This window comes from Mus caroli, unplaced genomic scaffold (assembly GCF_978045245.1).
Source record: "Mus caroli unplaced genomic scaffold, Mus_caroli_1 scaffold_11, whole genome shotgun sequence".
In the NCBI taxonomy this organism is placed as follows: domain Eukaryota; kingdom Metazoa; phylum Chordata; class Mammalia; order Rodentia; family Muridae; genus Mus; species Mus caroli.
Genome location: NW_028227266.1, coordinates 55,496,099 through 55,507,294, shown reverse-complemented (window position 1 = coordinate 55,507,294; position 11,196 = coordinate 55,496,099). Strand labels below are relative to the sequence as shown.

Genomic DNA, 11,196 nt, shown 5'->3' with positions numbered 1-11,196 from the left:
TTTATAACGGTATTGCTTAAGAAGGAAAACGTGGAACCCACTTCAATACTCGTGGATCATGGGATCCTGCCTCCAAGTAATTAATGGAATTATTTCCACCCATCCCCTTCTGCTTAGATAATCCGGGTGAAACGCTAGAGGCTGCTTGTTCCTGGAGGAACATGCATTCTCAATTGGTTACCTTAACGGTCCGCCCTCCCTGTACCAGTAGGTGTCATGTGATCACAGAGTCAGCTGACCTGGAAGCCGGAAGAAGCCCTGGATTGGATCTCCTGACATCATGGTGAGGGATTGGGGAAGATGGGAAGTTGGGTATCGGGCGAGAAAGGGGTTCGGTGGTTCTAGGAGCGTAAGGAGACAATCTTCGCTGGCGCCTGCCTGGGCGCGGCGGAACGTCGGAGTCTGCAGGCGCAGCCGCGTTTCTTCGCGTCCATCCCTGGGCCGGAGGGTCCCACCTCCCGGATTCTCAGACTCTCCACGGCCCCCAGAGTACCTCCCTGGGTCACCCACTTCCCTGACTGTCGGGGTCACAGGACGAAAACATGCTTAGGACTGGTTTGGAAGCCTCTCCTCGCTTTCCTGAACGAAGGAGTGGTTTTTGGATTGGGTTGAGCTTTCTGATTCATAATCCATTCATTCAGGAGATGCGTGTTGAGTGTCCAGCCCATACAGGCATCAGGATTTGAGCTGCAGAAGGGAAGGGCAAGTCAGAAGCAAGAATTGGCAGCCGTAGGTCTTTCTCCAACTGCGGAGGCTTTCCTGAACCGTGAGCGCAGTGTTAGGACTCTTGAAGATGCAACTCTGTGAAGGGTAGTTTGTGTTACCCTGATCAGAAGCAGAGGCAGAGAAAGAATGGCCTCAGACAAGAAACAGCCGTGCAGTCTCTGAATGAGCCAGGCTCCTTGAGAGTGCCACATCCTGTCGCGCTAGAGCTTGGTGAAGATCAAGCGAGACAAGCAAAGATTAAGTCTCACTGGGACTTGGATCACTATTATCAAAATAGCGAGCATTCCCTCTGGCTGCCCAAAGTGCTTTTGTTAACTAGGAGATTATGGGAAGTGGAATCTGGTGCTGTAGCTCGGTGGTAGATGTGCCCGAGGCCCAGACTTCGAGCCCCAGCACTGCCAACAAGCCTGGAAAAACCCGGGACCAGGAAGGGCCCAGCAAAGGTGAAGGCAGAAGTGGGGCTGGGGTAACAAGGAGAATCGGGCAAGTTGTTGTGGCTGGAGCATGGTGGACACTTAGGGAGAATTGCCACCGATGCAGAGAGTACAATAGAGAACGAGGTCAGGTGGCAGTGTGGGCAGAGTATTCACAACAGTCTGGACATAGGGGACAACAGGTGACCAGACAGTACTCATACCTGGCCACACCTCAGCCCAACCGGCAGCCTGCCTTCCTACGTTACTCTCTTGCAGAGGTTCCGGTTCTGTGGCGATCTGGACTGTCCCGACTGGGTCCTGGCAGAGATCAGCACACTGGCCAAAATTGTTAAGTGCACTGGTTTACTTAGGGTTGGGAGGAGAGAGGCCTGAGGGTGGAAGGAGGAGATTGGGACTGGGAGCTGGAAGCGGGCTGGGGTGGTGAAGGAGTCTCCCTGAGGATGGGGCCTCCATGGCTCTGTGACCTTGGTCACGGGGCTGGCCCTCCTTCAGCCAGTCCCCCAGCAGTGAGGGGTAAGGTTGGTCAGTCTGGCTGAAACAGGGACATCCTTTTCAGTCCTCTGTGAAGCTGCGGCTGCTGTGTAGCCAGGTGCTAAAGGAGCTTCTGGGGCAGGGGATTGACGTGAGTACTGGGGCAGGGGATTGATGTGAGGACTGGGGCAGGGGATTGATGTGAGTACAGGAACCGACACTCTACTGTCTGAGAAACTTAGGAGGCCCAGGGCAGTCTGTTCTTCAGCCTCCCCGCCCCTTGGCTATCCCCTTCCTTCTTTCTAGCCCCAGCCCATTCTTAGCACAGGATCTGGGCCAGGGGCAGGGGGCTGGTGGCAGGGCTCTGGTACCCACTTAGGACCTCCTTTTCCCATAGTATGAAAAGATCCTGAAGCTTACTGCTGATGCCAAGTTTGGTGAGTACCCCGCACTGGGCATCGCAGCCTTCCTTCCGCGATCCTTCCGCTTCAGATGGGAAGAGTCATACTGACAGCCCTGTCCACACCCTCTGCCGCTATCTGCTGGTCCCACAGCAATGCATGCATGGGGTTCAGGAGACTTGGGACCCAAAGCTGGAGACGAGGGCAGGGAGGTGGCTGGGGCCACGGTGGCCTCCCCTGAGTCCCCTGTGGGTCTCTAGAGTCTGGAGACGTGAAGGCCACGGTCGCGGTGCTGAGTTTCATCCTGTCCAGTGCAGCCAAGCATAGTGTGGACAGTGATTCCTTGTCCAGTGAGCTACAGCAGCTGGGGCTGCCCAAAGGTACAGTGCAAACAGGCAGGAGGGAAACCTATGGGTAGGGGTTCCTGGAAAATACACTGAGACCTTCTTGGCCCCGAGATGGTCCCAGTCCTCTGTGGGCCCTGCAGCCTGAGACCCACCCCTTAAGCCCAGTGCCAGTCTCCACCCGCCACCTCAGCAGAGCCCCCTCAGAGCTCCGTCTGCCTGCAGAGCATGCCACCAGCCTGTGCCGCTGTTACGAAGAGAAGCAGAGCCCCCTGCAGGAGCACCTTCGGGCCTGCAGCCTACGTGGTGAGTGTGCTCAAGCCAAAAGCCATTGTTCCTGGGGAAGCCAGAACCACAGTTACACACAGGGCAGCTGAGGGGCTTAGATCTGGCTGAGGATCTCATGACTATGGCCCGAGCTTTCTTTTCTCTGAGGTTCATGGTGTATAGTCTCATACCTGTCTTACAACGGCCTGGCTTGGAAGGCAGGAGCTTTGTAGGTCGCATAACCTTGAAGGGTTATGAGCTGAGCCCCATTGTGGACCGAGATGGAGAACTTCGTGACTTGCCTGGTGGCTAACTGCCTAACTTCTTGCCTGCAGTGAACAGGCTGGCCAGCGTGGGCTGGCGGGTAGACTACACCCTGAGCTCCAGCCTGCTTCATTCTGTGGAGGAGCCCATGGTACATCTGCAGCTACAGGTTGTGTCTGCTCCAGGTACCCAGGCCCAACCTGTTTCCATGTCCCTCTCGGCAGACAAGTTCCAGGTTCTCCTGGCAGGTAAGGTTGGACCTGCAGAGGTTGGGACCCCTCCTGGGTCTGGCTGACTTGGAACTGGCTATAAAAGCCAGGCTGGCCTCAGACTTGCCTCTGCTCCTTACCACTCTCCTTCACCCTCCTGTCCCCTGCAGAACTGAAGCAAGCCCAGACCATGATGACTGCTTTGGGCTGAGAAGCATGTTCCCAGCCTCTGTGGGGCCTCCCTGCCTGCACTGAGTGGCTGCCCTCCACACTCCTCTTGCAAGGGTGGCCCTGGCCTCTTGAGTCCTGGTTAGGGCTACTGGGGATCTTCCCCAGAATTGGCTTCTTTCTTTTTAAAGAAAGTACTTGCCAACCGTTTTTATAGGCAAGAAGAATAAACAAGTGTACAGCAATGTGTATGGGTCTTGCTTGCTTTTGTTGGTGATGTTGTTGTTGTTTTTTGTTTTTTTAAGATTTTTTAAAAATTTTATTTATATGTAAGTACACTGTAGCTGTCCTCAGACACTCCAGAAGAGGGAGTCAGATCTCATTAGGGATGGTTGTGAGCCACCATGTGGTTGCTGGGATTTGAACTCCGGACCTTTGGAAGAGCAGTCGGGTGCTCTTACCCATTGAGCCATCTCACCAGCCCCGGTGATGTTGTTGTTTGAGACAGGAGTCCAGATGCCAGGTTGGACTTGAACTTGGTATCCAGTTGAAATGTTAACCCTAAGCCGGGCGTGGTGGCGCACGCCTTTAATCCCAGCACTCGGGAGGCAGAGGCAGGCGGATTTCTGAGTTCGAGGCCAGCCTGGTCTACAAAGTGAGTTCCAGGACAGCCAGGACTATACAGAGAAACCCTGTCTCGAAAAAACCAAAAAAAAAAAAAAAAAAAAAAAAAAAAGAAATGTTAACCCTCCTGCCTTTACATCTTGAGTTCTGAGATTACAGTCATGAACCACTGAGTTGGTTAGGGTTTCCATTGCTGTGAATAGACACCATGACCATGGCAGCTCTTATAAAGGACAACATTTAATTGGGACTGGTTTACAGGTTCAGAGGTTCAGTCCATTATCATCAAAGTGGGAACATGGTAGCATCCAGGCAGACATGGTTCAGGAGGAGCTGAGAGTTCTTCATCTTCATCTGAAGGCTGCTAACAGAATACTGGCTTCCAGGCAGCTAGGATGAAGGTCTCAAAGCCCACACCCACAGTGACACACCTACTTCAATAGGGCCACACCTTTTAATAGTGCCATTCCCAGGACCGAACATATACAAACCATAACACCAACACTACCCAAAGGGAGGTCATTTGAGCATCAGAATAAGTTAGGGACTGAGGCAGGTGGTTGTCCCTCACACCTGTAACCCTAACAATATTCAGGAGCCTGACTGGTGTATTACCAGTCAGGCTATAGAGTGAGTCGTTGTCTAAGAAAGAAAGAGAGAGAGAGAGAGAGAAAGGGGGAGAGGGAGGGAGGGAGGGAAGGGAAGGGAAGGGAAGGGAAGGGAAGGGAAGGGAAGGGAAGGGAAGGGAAGGGAAAGGAAGGGAAGGGGAGAAAGAGATGCCATGAAAACTTCCCAGACGTGCCTGCCCACACAGCTTCCCCTCAGGCAGCACCACTTCTGTGTCATCGCAGGGTCCTGGGTGCCACTGCTTTTGCTCTCAGAGTTTTGTATTCTTCTGTCCCTTTGACCAGCCTAAGCTGTTTGGGCTGGCTTTGTTTTCATTTGAGTCAGGGTTTGTGCAGCCCAGGCTGGCCAGGAACTTATTATATAGCCCAGGCTGACTTCATTTAATCCTTTGGCTCAGGGTCCAGATTGGAATTATAGGCATAAACCACCATGCCTAGTGCCACCCTGAGTTTCTGTAGGGTAAGAATTGCATTTCTACGTTTCGGAAACCCTGCTGCTGAATGCTCTTCCAATAGCTGCATGTTGGGTAAGTACTACAGTGATGTTTGCTTTTGTTCCTTTTTTGAGCTAGGGCTCACTATGTAACTCCAGCACCTGGAACTGGCCATAAAGGCCACGCTGGCCTCAACTGCTTCTGCTTCTCAGCACTCCCAGCTGCAATGCTTTTAAAGGTGTTGGATGCAGCAGGGTGCAGCAGCGAGCCCACTTCACTTTAATACTCCAAACTGTGGTCGGGGGTTTCAGGACTTCAAGGTCATCCAGGGCAATATTCCGGCCTGACTGTGTGACGTGAGACACCATCTTTAATTAATTAAATTGGTTACTTAATTAAATTAATTAATTAATTAACTAATTAATTAATTAAAAACCTGGGCCTGTAGAGAATGCTGAGCGGTTAGCATTGGTTGCTCTGTAAGAGGACCCACACTCCATTCCCAGCTCCTGCGTGGCAGCTCCCAGCTGTCTGTCACTCCAGTTCCTGGGGATCCCGTGTCTTCGGGCCTCCTAGGCCAGAACTATACGCACATGGTGCATACATATACATGCAAGTTCAACAACTCATACACATGTTAGGAAGAAAAACTGTTTACAAATTCCTAAGTTCAAAAGGACAAGGAGGAAAAAGCATCCTTAAAGCACACCTATGCAGTTTGTCACTATTGGACACAGTCGCTGCACCAAAATCTTAGTCTAAAAACTGGTTAAAAGCACCAGGTATGGTGACCCAGGCCTTTAAACCCAGCACCTGTTTGCTAACACACCGGTTTTTTGTTTTTGTTTTTTTTAAGTAGAGACAGTATCTCTGCAGGTTGATTTTCTAACCACAAAGTAACATAACATACAGCATTTCTATCAAAGATGCTACAAATCATGAAAGCAGACATGGGGGCCAAAAAATGGTTAAGAGCACTAACTGAGCTGGGTGTGATGGCGCATGCCTTTAATCCCAGCACTCAGGAGGCAGAGGCAGGCGGATTTCTGCGTTCAAGGCCAGCCCTGTCTACAAAGTGAATTCCAGGACAGCCAGGGCTATACAGAGAAACCCTGTCTCAACCCCCCCCCCCCCCAAAAAAAGAAAGATCTTGGGGCTGGTGAGATGGCTCAGTGATTAAGAGCACTGACTGCTCTTCCAGAGGTCCTGAGTTCAAATTCCAGCAACCACATGGTGGCTCACAAGTATTCGTAATGAGTCAGTAAGGTGAAACTCATTTTTACAGAAATTGCAAACAGTTGCTATATAAGTATTAATAGAATACAGCCCGGCACAGTGGTGCACACCTGTAATCCCAGCACCTGGGAAATGAAGGCAGAGGATTAGGGTCCAAGTCCAGCTTTGCTACACAAGCAAGTAAGATACAGGAGACATCAAAAAAAGGAGTAGGAAGAGGGATAGGAGGAGGAGGAGGAGGTCAGTATTCCATAATTGCTAACTAGATCTGAAGTGGGGAGCTAGGCCACTGGTACAAACCTATCATCCCAGCTGCCCCAGAGGCTGAACAGGATTTTGGGCGTGGTCATAGGGTCTTCCTGGGGAGGTTTCTTAGTGAACTCACTAAGCAGTATTTGCCCAAAATGGCTACACCCTCCAGAACAAAGAAGAAAAGGGGCTCTGATTTCTCATTTCACCTCTCTGTAGCCTGTCAGTCAGGCAAGTGGCTCACATCCCTAATCTCAGTACTTGAGAGGCTGAGACAGGAGGATGGCAGATTTCACAGCTTACTAAAACTGTTGTCTTAAAATCTTTTTTTTAAAGGTTGGTGATAGAGCTCAGAGGTAGAGAGTTTGCCCAGAATTCACAATGCCCTGGGTTCAATCCTCAGCCACAAATAAACAAAAAAAAAAATGTTGATTGTGGCAAATCATCAAAGGTTAGAAGCCGCCGGGCGGTGGTGGCGCACGCCTTTAATCCCAGCACTCGGGAGGCAGAGGCAGGCGGATTTCTGAGTTCGAGGCCAGCCTGGTCTACAAAGTGAGTTCCAGGACAGCCAGGGCTATACAGAGAAACCCTGTCTCGAAAAACCAAAAAAAAAAAAAAAAAGGTTAGAAGCCTTTGGATGAAATGTTGATTGGGGGGGGGGGGGGTCCCGTGAGATGGCTCAGTGGATCACTGCCCCCAAGCCTGGTGACCTGAGTTTAATCTCTGAGGTCTGCATAGTGAAAGGAAGAATGAACTCCAGAAAACTGTCACCTGACCTTCACAGATACACACTCCAGGGCACATGTGAGCCCCACCCCCACATGGTAAAAAGCAACATTAAAATGTTCAGCTGGGAAGCCTGGCAGCAGCGGTGCACACCTGTAGTCTCAGCACTCGGGAGGCAGAGGCAGGCAGATCTCTATGAGTTGAGGCCAGCCTGGTCTACAGATCAAGTTCCAGAACAGCCAGGGCAAGGGCAGAGAAACCCTGTCTGAAAAACCCAAAGAAAAGGGGGAAAAAACTGAAGCAGAGACAGGTGGATCTCTGTGAGTTCAAAGCCAGCCTGACCTACAGAGCCAGTTCCCAGGAAAGCCAGGGCTACATAGTGAGTCCCTGCATTTTAAAAAAAGATTTTAAATGTTGATGTGAAAGTGGATATTTGCATGGTGGTTGAGAAACAATCACAGGTACATACCCAGATGTCCTCCAGGCGGGAACTGCATAAACAAAGTGGCTTGTGTCCAGGAGAGAATATTTGAATTTCACGAAGAATGAGCTACTGAGAATAACTACACGGGCAAATTAGGGAGCAGAAGATAAAATATACTCCCTGATCTGTGACAAGAACAGTTAGCACAGGCCAGCAAGATGGCTCAGGGGTAAAGGCATTTGCTTTCTGAGCTGGAAACTCATGTCATAGCCAGCATGAAGAACCTCAGCACCCCTATTAAAGGGAGAGGGAGATAGGAGGTACAGGCGGGAGAGCTATCCAGAAGCTCTGGGGCCAGGCAGCCTGGAGTGCAGTACAGCAGCATAAACAAGAGAGGCCTGCTTCAACTGGCCGGAGAGACCTGACTGCTGACTTCCGCATGTGCACTGTGGTACATGAATACCTCCTCCCCCCACATCATATACACGGCACAACGATAATAAAAAGAATCCCACAAGAGAGCCATCCCATCAAAGCTTTGCTGTACAACAGTGTTAGCTATGGATCGCATGCTGCACTTGCTCATCTTGGGCAACTGGAACTTTATTCCTACTATCAACCTCTCCTTCCCTACCCCATCTTCAACAATCTTTCTCCTCACTCTGTGTGTCTGATTAATGTGGACCTCTCACATAAATGGAATCTCAGTGTTTGTCCTTCTGTGACTGACCTACCACCTAGCATAATTTCCTCAAAATCACCTATGCTGCTACCTGTGGCAGGCAGTGTATAATATTCCACTCTGCTTATATTCCACACGCTGTGTTTCTTAAGATATTTTTATCATCTCCCAGCCACCTGATAAGACCGGAAGTTTTGGATCCTCCTGGAACTACAGTTGTGAGCTGCCATATGTGTGTGCTGAAAACCAAGCTTGGTCACGGTCTTATGTCATTGTTGCAGTATATTTGATCACACTATGAACCCCAAGATTGTGTTATTTACTGAAAAAACCTGTTTCTAGTTGTATTGTGGCTCAGTCTTTAGTACACACCTTTAATCCCTCTGGCTGGAATACAGACATGTCCTTAGTACACATCTTTAATCTCTAATAATAAAAGTAAAGTTAGTTTGTAAAAGGAAGCACTCGGGCTGGTGAGATGGCTCAGTGGTTAAGAGCACCGACTGCTCTTCCAAAGATCCTGAGTTCAAATCCCAGCAACCACATGGTGGCTCATAACCATCTGTAATGAAATCTGATACTCTCTTCTGGAGTGTCTGAAGACAGCTACAGTGTACTTACATATAATAAATAAGTAAGTAAATAAGTAAATAAATAAATATTTTAAAAAAAAAAGGAAGCACTCATGTTTGAAATTGATGTCTAATTGAGTGGCAGAAAAAGTGACGAATCAGAGAATGATCTGACAGAAGAGGACACGCCCAACTCTCATGAGAAGAGAGAGGAAAGGGAAGCTACTGAAGAGGCAGTGCAGAGAGAGCAGGAGGCAGTTAGTTTTATGAAACATGTTGTACAGAGACAGGTTGCAGAGAGAGAACAAACTAGATGCATGTGAAGACAGAATGAGCCAGAGAATGAGAAGGAGCCAGAAGATTAGAACAGATTGCTAGAGTTAGTTTGAGGCCAAGCAATTCAGTAAGAAACTGAGAGAAGTCAGATCGAAGCAGTCATCTTGGAGAGGAGTTTGAGCCAGAACAGCCGAGTTAAGTCAGCCAGGCTGAGATCAGAAAGAACCAGAAAGGGTGAGCTTACTCAGCAGTGAGTCTCAGAGGCTGGAAACATTCTAGGCCTAGATTAGCTGGTACGGAGACTAGAAGCTTCCAGGACTAGGCCTAGGTTAGCAGATGGAGGCAGAAAGCATCTGAGATGACAACTGCTTCAGAAGAATAATTTCCATGCCATGAAAGGGAAAAACAACTCAATCAGCTGTGCCTGTCACAAGTAGGTGAGGAGCAGTGGGTGCTCTAACCGCTGAGCTATCGCCACAGTCCCGCTTAGATATGCCGGGTTCTAAAACTATGTATCCATGGATTCACACTGACATGGTCCCCTCTTTACGGCTGCTGTGAGTGTGCTTTCTTGGGTGTCATCTCCTGAGTGTGGGGAACAGCTGTGTAATTACCAGGTTTTGTCACTCTTAGCCCCTTAATCTCAGCACAGGCAGGGTGGATCCCTGAGTTTGGGACTAGCCTGATCTACAGAGCAAGTTTTAGGTCAGTTAGGGCTACATAGTGAGACCCTGTCTCAAAAAAAAAAAAAAAAAAAAAAAAACAGAGAAAAAATACAAAACATCTCATTCTTCAGGTCTGGAGAGAGATCGCTTAGCAGGCAAGAATATTTCCTGCTCTTTCAGAGGACCCGATTGATTTTGTTTCCCAGCATCCTATGGTAGAGCACAACAATCTATAATTCTAGTTCTAGGGATCCGATTCCTTTTTCTAGACTCAGGGTGCACCAGACAGGCACATGGATTGCGTACATACATGTAGCCAAACACTTACATACGTAAAATAAAAAGAAAAATTTTAAGACATCATACTCAAGCCAGGCATAGTGGCTGTCTTAAGTTACTTTTCTGTTTCTGTGACAAAACACCATGGCCAAGGAAAGTTATAGAAGAGTTTGTTGGGGCTTACAGCTTCAGAGGGTGAGTATGTAGCCATCGAGGCCAGCAACACAGCAAGGGGAAAGCAGGCGGGCGTAGTGTTGGCAGTAGCTGAGAGTTTACATGTAGAGACACAGAAGAAGGTAGGGGGTGGGGCTAACTGGAAATGGTTTAGGCTTTTGAAACTTCAAAAATCCATCCCTAATGACACACCTTTGATAACAAGGCCACACCTCCTAATCGTTTCCAAACAGTTCCTCCAAGTGGGGTCCAAGTATCCAAAACTACAAGCCTATGGAGGCCATTCTCATTCAAACCATGACAGTGGCCCATTCCTATCATCCCAGTTCTTACTGAGGAGGTAGACGAGAGGAACAGGGGAAGCTGGGAACCAGGCTGAAGTCAAGGACAACGAGGAATACATAGCAAGACCCTCTCTTTAACCGTCCTCTCCTAAAAAATATGAGAAATGAGTAAATGGGTGACTGGAGGAACAAGAGAAATAATAGTGTGTAAAAGGGTGAGTCTCGGCTGTTGGTCGGCACAACGCACCTGAAGAGGCTTTCTTTCTCTTTTATACGTTTTAATAATGCTGCTTCCATCTCCCAGGGACGTTTGAGGCTCAGCCTCACCAATGTTTCTCTCCTCTTGTTCTCACCTAGCCTACCCATCACCACTCACCCCTGCCGCAGCCACACAGGTCTTCCTCAGCTTCTGTTCCTGAACTTTGAATCGATCCTTTGTGCCTGGCAAAAGGTATCTAGTCTATACTTTTTTTTTTTTTTTTTTTGGCCTGAGGTTGTGACAGTCAAACCAAGCTTTTGTGACTTTACCTAGTGCTGCCCCAGAGAGAAGCCCCTGTGGTATTGCCGGATGCACAACCCGCCCCCGCCCCCCCCCCCCCCCCCACAGGTTGTTTATATGTTACATCTGACTGCTCATTGACACGGCCATCTTGGGTCC

The 11,196-nt window shown here is 49.1% G+C and overlaps 1 protein-coding gene across 2 annotated transcripts; it reads left to right on the top strand.

Moving 5' to 3' along the window:
- The first annotated feature begins 211 nt into the window (after nucleotides 1-211).
- On the top strand, nucleotides 212-3,536 carry Commd4 (COMM domain containing 4). 2 transcript variants are annotated; one of them, XM_021172252.3, is made up of 8 exons: nucleotides 212-283; nucleotides 1,419-1,490; nucleotides 1,720-1,785; nucleotides 2,032-2,071; nucleotides 2,296-2,415; nucleotides 2,605-2,685; nucleotides 2,982-3,158; nucleotides 3,290-3,536. In XM_021172252.3, the coding sequence occupies exons 1-8, from the start codon at nucleotides 281-283 to the stop codon at nucleotides 3,328-3,330; spliced, it is 600 nt and encodes a 199-aa protein (XP_021027911.1). In that variant the 5' UTR covers nucleotides 212-280; the 3' UTR covers nucleotides 3,331-3,536. The 2 variants fall into 2 exon arrangements, with proteins under 2 accessions (XP_021027911.1, XP_085700781.1); XM_085844655.1 differs by lacking the exon at nucleotides 3,290-3,536 and having other exon boundaries at nucleotides 2,982-3,220.
- Nucleotides 3,537-11,196: the final 7,660 nt, after the last annotated feature.